At 45.5% G+C, this 13,320-nt stretch overlaps 5 protein-coding genes across 5 annotated transcripts; 2 read left to right on the top strand and 3 right to left on the bottom strand.

The window, feature by feature from the left end:
* Nucleotides 1-181: 181 nt before the first annotated feature.
* Nucleotides 182-1,349, bottom strand: TREMEDRAFT_74920 (uncharacterized protein; the record flags this gene model as incomplete). The annotated part of the gene is made up of 2 exons (XM_007008270.1): nt 342-1,349; nt 182-199 (listed from the first exon to the last, which is right to left on the bottom strand). Exons 1-2 carry the CDS (start codon nt 1,323-1,325, stop codon nt 182-184), a joined length of 1,002 nt encoding a protein of 333 aa, XP_007008332.1. The 5' UTR covers nt 1,326-1,349.
* A 343-nt stretch (nt 1,350-1,692) lies between these two features.
* Nucleotides 1,693-6,357, bottom strand: TREMEDRAFT_74919 (uncharacterized protein). Its single transcript, XM_007008269.1, has 9 exons — nt 6,251-6,357; nt 5,851-6,018; nt 5,634-5,741; nt 5,529-5,590; nt 5,176-5,437; nt 4,621-4,679; nt 4,467-4,576; nt 3,870-4,380; nt 1,693-3,753 (listed from the first exon to the last, which is right to left on the bottom strand). The coding sequence occupies exons 5-9, from the start codon at nt 5,294-5,296 to the stop codon at nt 1,786-1,788; spliced, it is 2,769 nt and encodes a 922-aa protein (XP_007008331.1). The 5' UTR covers nt 5,297-5,437; nt 5,529-5,590; nt 5,634-5,741; nt 5,851-6,018; nt 6,251-6,357; the 3' UTR covers nt 1,693-1,785.
* A 667-nt stretch (nt 6,358-7,024) lies between these two features.
* TREMEDRAFT_36027 (uncharacterized protein) lies at nt 7,025-9,056 on the top strand (the record flags this gene model as incomplete). Its single annotated transcript, XM_007008197.1, has 8 exons — nt 7,025-7,090; nt 7,195-7,286; nt 7,453-7,651; nt 7,890-7,991; nt 8,072-8,166; nt 8,345-8,523; nt 8,725-8,809; nt 8,972-9,056. 8 exons carry the CDS (start codon nt 7,025-7,027, stop codon nt 9,054-9,056), a joined length of 903 nt encoding a protein of 300 aa, XP_007008259.1.
* Nucleotides 9,057-9,787: 731 nt separating this feature from the next.
* TREMEDRAFT_35849 (uncharacterized protein) lies at nt 9,788-10,582 on the bottom strand (the record flags this gene model as incomplete). The annotated part of the gene is made up of 3 exons (XM_007008177.1): nt 9,788-9,875; nt 10,162-10,306; nt 10,519-10,582. 3 exons carry the CDS (start codon nt 10,580-10,582, stop codon nt 9,788-9,790), a joined length of 297 nt encoding a protein of 98 aa, XP_007008239.1.
* A 479-nt stretch (nt 10,583-11,061) lies between these two features.
* On the top strand, nt 11,062-12,913 carry TREMEDRAFT_36009 (uncharacterized protein; the record flags this gene model as incomplete). The annotated part of the gene is made up of 7 exons (XM_007008193.1): nt 11,062-11,208; nt 11,453-11,590; nt 11,646-11,719; nt 11,857-11,879; nt 11,940-11,960; nt 11,994-12,134; nt 12,507-12,913. 7 exons carry the CDS (start codon nt 11,062-11,064, stop codon nt 12,911-12,913), a joined length of 951 nt encoding a protein of 316 aa, XP_007008255.1.
* Between the last annotated feature and the right edge of the window lie 407 nt (nt 12,914-13,320).

Raw genomic sequence — 13,320 nt, 5'->3', positions numbered from 1 at the left:
GATGGAATGACCTCTCCGAGTGTATAGTGTATCATAAACGCTATTGTTTTTCTTGATTCTCGGGCGAATGAGATGCATCTTGGATCATTTCATCATGTTCATATATGACTATAAACGTGTTTTTCGATAATAAAAAAGTTTGATACGTAAAGTGGATACATCATCAACTTTCACTATTCCTTCATCTACTCAGTATTGTCTAGACGTGTTTCCGGTTCATGTTTGAGTCATATCACGTTTTCGTCGAAGGGGAAGTAACGTTCGTAACCTGATTTCCCAAATCAGCTTCTTTCCCCTTACTATATATTCTGACATAATTGCGGAGAAAAAAGTTTACTCACTCGTCTTATCCACCCTCTAGCTCTGAGCCACTCAACAACTCTAGGTGTCCAAGCCACTGTCAATCCAGCTCTGACAGGTAACATGACAGTTTTATGAATAGTATAAGCTAATAAAATTTCCGCCCAAAAAGTAGGACTTGAAAACCATTTCATTTCTTCTTTTATTTTCTCTCCATTTTCTCCTTTTCCTTTTCTTTTTCCTTCATTTCCATCTTCTTCATGAACATCATTCTTTTCCTCATCTTCTATTTCAGATTGAGAAGAACCCATGAAATTATGATAAATACCTGTAGCCCAATCGACGATAGGTTGTAATCTTTCCGCTCCTACTAAATGAACAGCTAAGAAAGTGAATGGGAATTCTAAACCGGATAATAGAAAGTACATCCCGATTGCCCATATACCATATTTCTTAGTGAGGTTTTTGAATTTGGCGTAAGCTGATTGTGTGGGATCGGATTCGGATGAAGAATGTGATTCTGTATCAGCCTCGGAGTCAGGATTCGAATTTGGATTTGGATTTGATTGAGTGGGGAGATCAGAATTGGAATGTGATTGTGGTTGAGGCTGAGATGATGAGGTTTGGTCAGGTGGAGTGATTTTCGTGGAAGCTGAACGGATAAGTGGGAATGTAGATGATCGAACTAGAGGTGATATGTTGGACTTAAGAGAAAAAGATAGCAGGGGCGAGTTGAAAGAGGTGGATAAATTTGAGCTTGTGATATATGACGAATAAAGTTTATTTGAAAGAGTGAAATTTGGTGTTCGAGAGATAGTTGAGAGTGCCGATGTGATAGGAACGTTGGGAGGTCTTAGTACGGAAGTTGACAGTGGACGAGGGAGAGAGAGAGGCGAGAGGCTCCGAGGAAGGAACTGTGATGATGACATTGTTCGATTATACGAAAGAAGAGAGAACGTTCTTGTTGTTTGTCTCAGTGGTACACGGGTGATAGTGGACACCCTTATGAGTGGAAGAGACGACATGATGGTGTTCGTTTGACTGACTGCTGATGATCCAGTGGCCAGTGAAAAGGGAAGGAATTCTTCACGACTTTTCCCAATTGACCGATCGCCGAGTGCCGCGTGGCTTCCACCGCCGTCGGCAACGGGTTTGATTCCGTCCCATCGTCTTCATAGTAAGTTAAGTCAGAGAACATGCAGGGTAGTGAGAGGATGCCAGCATGTCGCATACGTGCCAAGGGACAAGGGCTTAGAATCTCAATCATGAATTTCTGATATACATATGTTCTTTTATACTAATCCATTCGATACAATAACTCGATAATTTCCTTCGATTCCCATCTGATCCTTCCCCACTTCCCGTTCGCCCCTCCCCACTCTTGCCACATATCCCAAGACACCCCAGCAATCTCTCAAATCACATCCGCAAAGGTAAACTCAGATAAAACAACACGTAGCCCAGATCAAAGTCCCGATATCAAACTTATTGTTTCGGCGGCCAGGTCTGGAAGAACACAGGCGTTGGTTGTCCATTCCCTCCCATGCTATGAATATCCTGAGCCAAACCAGCACTCGCCACTGGATACAACGGTACTCCTGACCAACCCGTCGCGTCCAAACCCGACGGTCCCTCTACACCATCATCCCCATCCCATAATGAGAAAGAAGCTCTTTTCCCTTCTTGCGACACCAAAGTCTGAGAGGCTAGACGTTTGTTCCCCGGCCGCGCAAACATAGAAGTATGTTTCTGATTTTCCGCGGGCGAGAAGTAATGTCCATTCGGACCGCCATAAGGTGACGGTGTATGCTGTAAACCGAAGGAGGGTAGTCGTTGCGGAGCTAGGGTTTGTTGTAATGCCGAAGATCGTTGTACAGCACTGGCCATTGGTCTGATGGTTGAATGAGCCGATTGAGTGGTCGTGTTACTGATAGGATTGGGAATGAGTCTCGGTGGTAGATTTCCCCCCGATTGACTGTTGTTGGACTGGGCAGAGGAAGATATACTACCGCTTCGGCGCTTGACGTCAAACTGCATGTTGAAAGATGTCTGTCGATTTTGCAATTCCACTTTCCACTTTTGCATGGCTTCTTCCGTAGTCGGAGTGGGTAAGGGCAGACCATTGACCCCATTGGCTGCCGGTCGTGCAGTGAGACCGGGTGATTTCAGATCAGGCATCGAATTGCTTTTGCTTAGTGTGCGTCCGTATCCTGGCCTGGGTGTTATCACTGAAACTCCCAAATCATCGTCTGTGCGAGGTTTATCCCCGAGAGCAAAACCGTTCATAGGATCCGAGATGAATTGCTTCCAAACATCTTGTAAATCGGCCAGGGTCGGTACCTTGGCGTTATCACCATCTGCGATTGGCGCGATCGAAACGGTAGGTCGTCTGGGATCATGTTGCTTCTGCACATGTTGAGCGAGCTGTGACGCCATTAACGGGTTCGTGAACATGGTGGAGGAGTTTGAAGTGTCGCTCGAAGCAAGCTGAGGGACGACATCTCGTAGGGACATTTGGTTGAACGCATTTGCCCACACGCCCGTAGAAGAACGGCGACGATGATGTTGTGCTATAGCCCTTTGAATGGTTTCCTCGTCCATGTTAAGGAAATCAGACGCTATGGCAGAGTCGAAGCGCGCATCTTCTCCCTCACTAGTAGACGAGGACGAAAGCTGGTGTGATGGATCGAAGGTCGATGTTGAATACCATGAAACGTCGTTGGGCATGTTCGGCACGGTGAGAGATCCAGGAAGGCCTGAGTGAATCTGCGCAGGCGTATATGGAGACGCGAGGACAGACTGATCGGAGGTAGAGCTTTGACGAATTGGGACTTTCCCGACGTTCCATATCCCGGGGGGAGTGGTCTGGACATTGCCACTGTTGCGCGGAGGGGAGAGCTCATCGCTGCTACTCGGACTGATGGTGGTGAGGCTAGTGAGAGATGGGGTCGGATCCATGCCAGGTGGTGATGAGCTCGAGGACTTGCCTGATGCGAAGCTGCCTGGCAGCGATCGCATGGGTCTGTTTTGAGGAGCGGGGGGCAGTGGCGGGTTCATCTGACCGGGAGAGGCGTAGATGGACGTAGATTGCAAGTTGTGGGATCCTACGAAATGCTGGTCCACCATGGCCTGATGTATAGGCGGCGTCGACCACTGGCTGGTAGGAAGCGGAACAGGTTCGGAGACATAATATTCCTGTGACCAAGCGCCTGATAAAGGGTCGGCCGTTTGAAGCTGATTCGAATCACTGTACTGACCAGGAGCAGCCATAGAGCCGTTCTGTCTGACGGACCTAGGGGGGCTATATTTCGGGGCAGACTGAACGGGAGAGGGAAATTGGGTCAATGGGGAAGAGTTGGTGGATCCAGACATAGGAGTCGCAATGTTGTTCACCGCGGCGTTGATTGGAGATACACGATTTGCGAGAATGGGAGTGACGGTACGAGAGCGGGGCTTGTAGTAAGTGCACATAACATTACGATGAGAACAACGAGCTAACAAGTTAGCCTTCACTCCCCGACCCAATTTGAAATAAACCAACCACAGGGCTCTTGGAAGTCGCAACGGACCTTGGAATGATTGCACTGGTCACACGCTCGTTTCTTGAAACCAAACTCGTAACCCACACTCGAAAGGCTGGATAGACTTCCATTCCTACCCATGGGAACAGACGTCATTCCTTGTTGTTCGGGCTTCAGTCCGCTCAAGTGGGAACCGAGAGCTCCGCCTTGAAATCCCATTCCCACGCTGAGATCGGGCATGAGATGGTTCAAGTCGCCGCTGGGTCCAATGCTCATCTGCCCGCTCGTCCAGCCCGCAGCGCCAAATGGGAGTACTTGGGAAGGTTGAGGAGGATTAGCGAGTAAGGGATGGTTGGGATACATTCTCTGAGCTTGTAATCCGGGTTGATCAAACGAAGCTCGGCGAGATGATTCAGGTTCAGGTTCGACAGGACTGTCAGATATGACAGAGGTGGCAATAGATTTACGACGACCCTTCTTGTTTTCCTTCTTCGTCGTAATTTGATCAACGCCATCGGGGGATTTGTGAGCCTTGTTCACATGTCGAGATAGTAGATCACTAGGCTTCAGCACCTCACCCTGATGAACCGAGATTCAAATAAGGCAGATAAGGGAAGGCCAGGCAGAAATGAACCTTTGACTCACCTTCTTGCAAAACGAAGTGGACACTCTTTGCATTCGTATGGTCTATCGCCAGTATGTGCTCGAAGATGTCTTCCGACATGTTGAGGTCGTGTAAAGGTGGCCGAACACAACTAAAATGTCAGCAGGAAGTCAACCACAGGTGATCCCGACTCACAGGACATTTGTGATCACCAGCCATGATTGTGACAAGCACTAGGCGTAATCCTCTTTGACCTACCTGTTAAGGAAATTCGTTCGGTACTTGGCGAGGTAGCGTGCCAGACGTGGGTGAGTTATTTGTTTCTCGGTGAGTCGGTTTCCCGGAGGATCGGTCTTGAAGACGAAATGTGAGAGAGTCGAGTACGTGTTCGACTTTGACGTCGGTGCTTTTATCCCCACAGTGACCGAGAGGAGTAGAATTCTCTCTGTTAGAAAGAAGAAGCGGTCTTTCTGTCCGTTGCAAATTCCAGTGTATGTGATCGTGGGATGATGTGAGTTACAATGTCGGAATGTCAAAGACTTGGCAAGAGAGAGGAGTGAATGACGTCGTATTCAGGTTCAAGACGACATTCCCGTACACTTCGGGTGATGGGCAAGTTGAATTGATAAAAGAAGACTGAGGAATAAGTGTATGACAAGGGGTAAGCAACGTCACTGAATCTGAAGTGGAGGGGACAAGACGTCACGGGGTGTTGTCGTTCGTCGGCGATCTTGTACACATGCTGCGCACGTTGAGTGATATTTGGTTGTAACTGCATAGCATCGCATTTCTGATGGATCTTTCCAAACATGTTTGTGATAGCATTGTGATTTGATCGACCTAGACCACCGGTGGCAGCATTCGCACGCATTTGAGCGCGAGCTAAAGCGCCAGATTGACCAGAACGACCGTCAAGACCGGAGACTTGCGTGTCGAGATCGTTCTTGATCAATCCGTTGCCTGCTTGACCAACACGGGAAGGATCGGCTCCGCCTTCATCGCTAGCGAAGGTCTTACAAAATCAGGAGAACGTCACCGTTCTGAAATGAGACAACTCACTCTCCCTGGTGTGTCAGCGTGTACAGATAGATAAAGGAGATGACTCACATTCGCTCCTCGTATCAACGACTCTGTCGCCAAGGATGGTACCGCAGTCCCCGCACACCTGAGAAGTGAGTGACAGATAAAATGACGGAAGAAAGACTTACCAAGTCACCTTTGGAATATTCCTCAATGATGTTGGGTGGGTTATTCCGACAATTAGGACAAACATGTTTGACATTGAGGTTTGGTACGATGGGTTGGCCATACTTGGGCTATAGTGTCAATAAAGTGATCTTCTGTCCACTTTTCACAGGACGATGAAGTATGATTAAGCGTAGGCATGTATGAGTGAAAAGGGATGTTCATGAACACGAAGCTCACCCCGATGGGTTTCGGACCAAACTGGGGTGTGACTGCCCCCATCTTTCACTGAAGCAATTTATAGAGCTTAAAAGGGTATCTGGTCAATCCTCCGAGCCCCAAGAAGGGCTCGTACCGTGTTGAACGGTGATGAGTGACAGCGAAAGCTGAAGACCCGACAGCTTTTCTCTGTTTGTCAGCGAGACTCTCTCATCGTCTCACCGGAACATTTTGTCTCCCACGGCGTGAAGAAGTCGACGAGATGACGAGAGAACCGTATACACGAAGACAACATATCTTCGGACATGGCACAGATTGCACTCGACCAAACAACTTATTATGCAGAATTATCTTGGAAACATTTGCCACCCGCTCCACCACGCACACACAAAGGGGCTCTCTCAGCACTCATACTACTCACCCAAGTAATGAAGGAACCTTTTCCCCGCCCCTATCCACAGACAATACGCCGTTGATCGCCTTCTCTTACCAGGAAGAGTCGGAAAGAACTCGCAGTCGTGAGAAAGGGGATGGAAAGGCGGAAACACAAACGAAACACAAAGACAGAGAGAGGAAAAGTCCGAATGGGTCTATAAGCGCAACGCGGTGGCAAGATTACGTAATCATGGGAGAATCGAAATGGGAACGACGGTGTTTGTGCTCGTCCTCTTTCTTCCACGGCAACAACCTTCAACAGAGCTCACCTACGTTTTACTGACCTTTTGACCCTTTTCGAGTTTTGTGAGTATATACTGACTGCTGAATAGTCATCCTGGATGAAGCTAATAAAGATAGAGAGATATCGTGACACTCGATTGTCGTCGTTGAAGGGTTGTCAAGAAGATCTGCGCATCGTCGTCTCCCAACCGCCGCAGGGATATTATCGCGTCTTACGAATCGACATCTGTTCGACCTTTTCAATATACTATTGGAGATACATCTCTGAGCTCGTGGGATTATTTTGCGCGTTGTTTCAAGTTGATACGACGTGTTTAAGGTGAGTTACGTGTTTCTGATCATTCATCATTTCTCCTTGTTTTGTAGACGTATGTGTACCTCTCAGAAATGTCTCTCGCATCAAACGGCCTGGTAAATCATGTTACAACAAGCTGACGGCCATAGTGCTTCTTTTAACAACACGAGAGAGTCCATCGAAGGAGCGTGAAAATCAGTGGTCGTCAATATGGCTCAAAATATGAATCAGTTCACGACCGATGAGTATGTGTTGGCATACCACGGTCCGTTGTTATACGAAGCCCGCGTGAGTTTTTCAACGTCTCTCACATGCTGTGGGGCCATTTCTACGTAGAGTATGACCAGATAGAGGGCGGATGCGAATTGGAGTTGTTTGCTGATTCGTAAAAGATCCTTTTGGCCGAAAATTGGAATGAGAGTAATACTCTTTTAGGTACTGTCGGTCCTCATTATTTTATCCATTACAAGGGATGGAAGCAAACGTGAGTCTCTCCACACTGATTCACTGCCAAACTATCCTAAAATCCCCTCGCACCCACTCTTAAAGCCCGTGTTGTCTTGTTATGCACTCCGGGGCGTGAGAAACAATCGCAGTTGCAATTTGTCGATTGGCTCGTCCAACATTGTCAGACAGAGCTGATCACTCAGATGGGACGAATGGGTACCTGAACAACGTTTATTGAAATTGAACGACGCAGGCTTAGCGAAACGTCGTCAATTGTTAGAGCAACAAACTAAGAAGAACCGACCCGCCACTGCATCAACTTCTACACCCACTACTGGTAAAGGCAAAGAAAAGGGTTCTGTGAAGAAAGAAACCGGGAAGAAACGTGCACGGGATTCTATGGTGGATACTGTGAGTTTCACTCCTCCTTCATTGCCTTCATATCAATGTGGTGGGGAAAAAGGATCCTTTGTCCTTTCCAATGTGAATGTCAAAGCGCTGATACAATGCTTCTTTCTCCCTTCTCATTCTCCTCCCTCATACATATAATCGACCTCTCTTCGCTCCATCTGGGTGACATCCGATATCGGATCTTACCGATCTGACGACGAACTTAACGAATATGCATGATACCCCACAGGAAGCGGATTATCTCAAACGACCAGAAGTGAAGATCGTCATACCTGACCTTCTCAAACTTCAGCTAGTAGATGATTGGGAAAACGTGACCAAACATAATCAGGTGAGTCATTCTTTCGCTTTGTTCTCTCATACAAGGTTGTGTGATATTCTGAGGTCTCGACAATGGAGCTGAGAAAACAGCTGGTGTCTTTACCCAGACAACCGAATGTGAGGGAGTTGCTAGACGAATATCGACAATATGTTTTGGCTACGAAAAAGTCGCAGGATAGATCTCCGTGAGTCTAGGTTTTTCTTCTCGTGTCATTGCTTCTTTTTATCTCTTCTCTGTTTCCTCTTTTACCGTTCGCTTTCACGCCATTACTAATGGGACGGGCAACGGACAGGGAGTCTGGATATTCCCGGGAGAGATAGTAAAATAGTCGGCTAATCAGTGCTTCATCGCTAACGGTGCAGCCGCGCAACGGCTTTACTCTCTGAGATCATCTCAGGAATCACCCTCTATTTCGATAAAGCCTTAGGAAATAATCTTTTATATCGTTTTGAACGTGCACAATATGTCGAGCAAAAAAGGGCTAATCCTGATAAACCGATGAGTGAAATATACGGTGCTGAGCATTTACTTCGTTTGTTTGGTATGTTTTTCGTTTTACTTCCTTTCCCTCCTCATCACAACTTCACTTATCTTCATTCCCTTGTCCCTCTCCAATTGGACTTGTGTCTTTACTAAACATCTCCACCTGCGTCTACATCAGTGGTTCAGGCAAGCACCATGCAGCAATTTGACGGTTCTTGTGTTAGAACTGAAGAGAGCAGAATGGAAACTGATGATCTAGTGAACTTTGGTCCATTTATCGCTTATACAAATATCGATCCTGAATCTCTTAATATACTTCGAGAATATATCAACGATATAATGAAGTGAGTCAACCTCAACATTCCTCATCTCTCATCTCTCATCTCATTTCGTCTCCCTCAATCGCTTCAAATCACTTGCTCGAGGTTTACGTATGAAAAGTAGTAAGCGTCCAATGTAAAGCTCATGGAGTAAAAAAGGAAGCGGAAGAGTAAAGCTGATTCAAGGTGGATGATCAAAGAACAAAAACGTCTCTTTGTGAAAGAATACGAAACTACCACTATGCAATATCAAAACTTGTCTAGAACATGACATTCCTTATCCCTCATTTCGAACGAGTGTGATGTGGTATTGATTCTTCTTTTGGATGAGTAACCTCAACAAACCCATGACAGAGTGGATGACGGTGAAATTGACATGAAAGAACTCGCTTTGTAGAGCGGTGTGAATGAACTTCAATGTTGATTAGTCTGGGTTATTATTTCATGAGATGTATGTTTCTGTTTCGTTCAGTGATGCTTCATAATTGCATCATGCACTGCACATAGAGAGACAAAAGTTGTAAATTTGTCATTGATGATTGCTCGTTTGCCCACATTCTCCCTAGCTTTCTCCTGGTTCTTACTACTGATTTGCTTTTACTTCTGCTACACAATTGGGATTGGCTTCCTCATGCTCTTCCCCCCCCCCCCCTCTCCGTGTCTTCTTTGGCGCCCACTGGCCACTGAACCGCCACCGTTGTTATCCTTCGCCTAATCAGCTGAATTTCTCACAATCGTTCGACACAATGGTATATGGAACAGGTATATAACACGACGAATGCACAAAGGTCCCAGATTCTCAGGATATGATATCTTCCATTCTTTTCTTTTCCTTTCCTTTGTTGCTTGGTGGGTGATAAAAGACTCGTGTCTCGGTTGAAGTTGGGTAATGAGAGATTGTTGAGTGAGGATAAGATGGTGAATTGGTGGTGGAAGGGAGAGAGGTATGATGAATGCAATGGGTGGGAGAGGAAGAAGTGGGGAGGTTGAAAGGTGTGTTTGTTACGAAGTCTTCCAGAGGAGGATAGCGATAGGTCCGAGATAAAAGTAGATGAAGTTTTTAGTTTCGTGTGTTACGAAAGAACCGAAGCTGATCATTAGCACCTCGTCTCCTCTTAGCATCTTTCCGCTCCTTCGAGTCCAGACGTCAGGCAAAGTTTGGACTAGCATACTCTCAGAGGGACATACAGGATCAAGCTTTGGTTGATGATGAATTACAAAGAAGAGATAGATCATACATCAAGACCTAGCATATGTTGTATGTACCGGGAGGGATATTTAGTGGGAACGTGACGACCATCGTGATGCAGAGTGGGGTGGTAATGAGGATAGATGGCTTGAGAGAAACAGCAGGGAAAAAAGAAACAACCACTCACTTTTTCCCCACCACACAATGCCATGTAGTCCCGTAAATCCTATCGAATTCTTTCTTGATATACATGGCCATATCTTTCTCGACATTATATTTCTCACCTGCCATCGAAGCCATTTCTACTGCTTTTTGTTGCATTTCCTCTGACACTGATGATTAATCATTATCCCCTTCATTTCTCTCCTCTGAACATCTACGAGGCACTGCAACTCTCCTCTGTATCTTATATTGGGTATTAACGGTGTGATTGGTAGTTACTTGGATTGGTGTTTCAAGATATGAAATTCACCATGTTACGAACGTTGTGAGGAATGAACGTTCAATTGAAACGGGGTGATACAAAAGTTGAGAGGACACTCACTATCAACAGATTTCACTATAGCTTTCATCCCTTGTCCTAAATCACCTTTCTCAGTTAAAGACATCTTCTATTTATTTGCTGGTTTGGCGTGATAGATGGAATGATGGGAGGGAGGGGGAAGTGTACTGTACTTGTAACGTCAGCCAAGCAACCTCATCACAACCGACAACGGAACTCACAAAGTCTCTGATGATCCCTCGGTTGTTACAACACCGAATAGATGAGAGAGAGTTCAGAGGGATGAATTGATGATGTGAGGGAGAAGATGAAAAGAGGAAAAGATGAATAGGAAGCGAAGATAGTCAACGCACGGCCAACTTACTCAAACTCGGCAAACTCCGGCGGAATCAGAAACCGGGGCTCCAGGTTCGTCATTCCACCCTTCCCCCTTCAAGTACACTACAAGTACTCCTGCCACTATCTATCCTCTGTGTGATCTCATCTACTTGTACCTAGACAAGCATCATCGAGTAGCGTCGTGGTGAGTGAGTAGCTCTCAAGAAGTGTAAAATTGTATAACAAGACGAACAGATCAAGTCAAAAATGCCCATATTAGACCAAACTGACTATTCGACCTTGAGTTTGGGTCATCCTCCCGTCTCGAGGAAAGAACTACATATAGTCGGTCTAGAGCTTAGAGTTTATGGGTTGGAAGAGATAAAAGATAGTAATTTACCTATAGCATGTATCGTGAGTCATCTTCCTCATTTCCTTTTCTCATGATAACGACCCTTTTTCTGCTTCACTTCTATATCTTGTCAATTCTGTTCATAAGTTGACTAGAGTACGTTTCTCCCCAGCCGGTCGTCAGAAGGGATAGTTCCCATATTGCCGCACTATGCGTTTATGATTCGTCTGTCTTCCTTTCGGGAAAATGGACAAAGAGATAGGTCTGAATAAGGATTTCGAATGTAAGATAAGACGCTGATGATAGATCGCAACACATGGAAGAGGAAACAATATGGATCAAATGGAACCTTTCGCTCAAGGTGTATTAGGTGAGATTAATAAATTGAAACAAGAGGATCCCCCGGAGGAATCCCCGGAGAAAGATGTCATACTGGTTCTTCTTGTCAGTCCATCTTTCCTCTTCATCCCTGTAGCCTAATGATTCCTTATGATGGTAGGAACAACGTAATCACGGTAAACGGTTACATGATCCAGTCAATAATCAAGCGTATGACAAGAATCCTACGCATTTGTAAGTCAATTCAATTCTTATCCATCTACCTAAACCCCTCTTCGCCCCTCTGCTTCTCTCCTCGTCCTCCTCAGCTCAGACGACCGACAGGTGAATGGTTTTGGCATGTCGCCTATAGAGAAGAGCTGACGGGGAAGATGTGATATGGCAGCAATGATCGGTAAGACTTCCTTTCGCTCGTCGGTTTTTGCTTGCATACCGAGAGGGGTGGGGGGATGAGAAGGGGAGGAGAGGAGGGAGGGTGGTGATTGAGAAGAGTGTATCTGACTTTTAGTCGGAGGTTGTCAAGATGTCTCCTTCGTCATTGATTTTCTGGCTTCTTATCTCTTTCCTAATGGTGAAAGGGACATAGTAGATTGGATAGCTACTGGGATATCTCTTGGTGGTAATGTGACTTGGAGACTTTTGTTGGAAGGTGAGTTTATTCTGCTAACCTTGTTCCTCTTACTTTCTTTTTCCACATTTCCATACTTCTCCTTCTCCACCATACCCAGAGAGAAACACCAGAAGGAACGTATCTCTTTCCTTGATCACATCTTATTTTCTCGTTTTGACGTTTCGTGAGAACTTTGAACAAAATCACATTTGTTCCTCATGTTCTTTCCCTATTCATACACACAATCAGAGGGATAGACCCTTGGACCGTGAGTCACTAAGAATATTCAATCCGTTTGACTGTGATCTTTCATTTCGGTTCATGTCAGACGAGGTAACACAGGTCAGAAGAGGTAACGCAGTCTAGTAGAGGTACCACAATCTAGAAAAGGTATCCCAACCTAACACACAGAACCAAGGATCCAATTCGGTGTCCCACTCATAGGTCTCCCATTCACTTCTCTAGTCCGTTATCTCGGAGCAAGAGCAACGAAATCCGGACTTTCTTTCTCACCTCCAATCTATCCTCCTGCTTTAAGTGCGATAATCGAAAAACCATTCGATGCGAATCCTTATTATGGTAAAAAAATCTTAAGTTTACATGGACAATTAGACACTTTGGTTCCTCATTCTGCCGGAGTAGAAGATTTTAAGAGGATTGAAACGGATCGTGAGATAATAATCAAGACGCAGGGAAACGTTAGACATGCTGTCAGTCCTGATATGGTGGTAAAGGTTGCTGAATGGGTGAATTATTGGGTATTGAGCCCACAATTTTTCGGTCTGCCTTCTTTCACTTCTGGTGAGAATGGGGGATGATGTTTGGGTTTGGGTTTAGGGGTCTGAGGCTTTGGAGTATGAAAAAATGGAAAGTGATATGTAAGTGGATAAAGTATAAGGAAACCGAACAAGACATAAACAGTGCGCTGTGTTAATAGATTATGAAATATGTTGATATGTTAAATACATGTAAAAAGATATTCGTAATTGTATTCTTATTGTCTATAAGTGGGTTACATACCACTACGTTGCATTGCAAGATTTCGGGTGATGGCGTACGAATGTCACAATTCGTCATGTTGTCGTTCCTGACTGTTTCAAGAGATCTTTTAGGGACGTCATGGTACGCTGAATATCAGCCTTGTTCAATTCTTCTACGCCCTTCGCATCCCACATCCAAAAGGTTAAGCCCACACCTTCACTATGTTTCCCAATGGTGTGTGTCT

This window comes from Tremella mesenterica, assembly GCF_000271645.1.
Source record: "Tremella mesenterica DSM 1558 unplaced genomic scaffold TREMEscaffold_19, whole genome shotgun sequence".
In the NCBI taxonomy this organism is placed as follows: Eukaryota; Fungi; Basidiomycota; class Tremellomycetes; order Tremellales; family Tremellaceae; genus Tremella; species Tremella mesenterica.
This window is presented reverse-complemented; position numbering and strand designations above follow the sequence as displayed.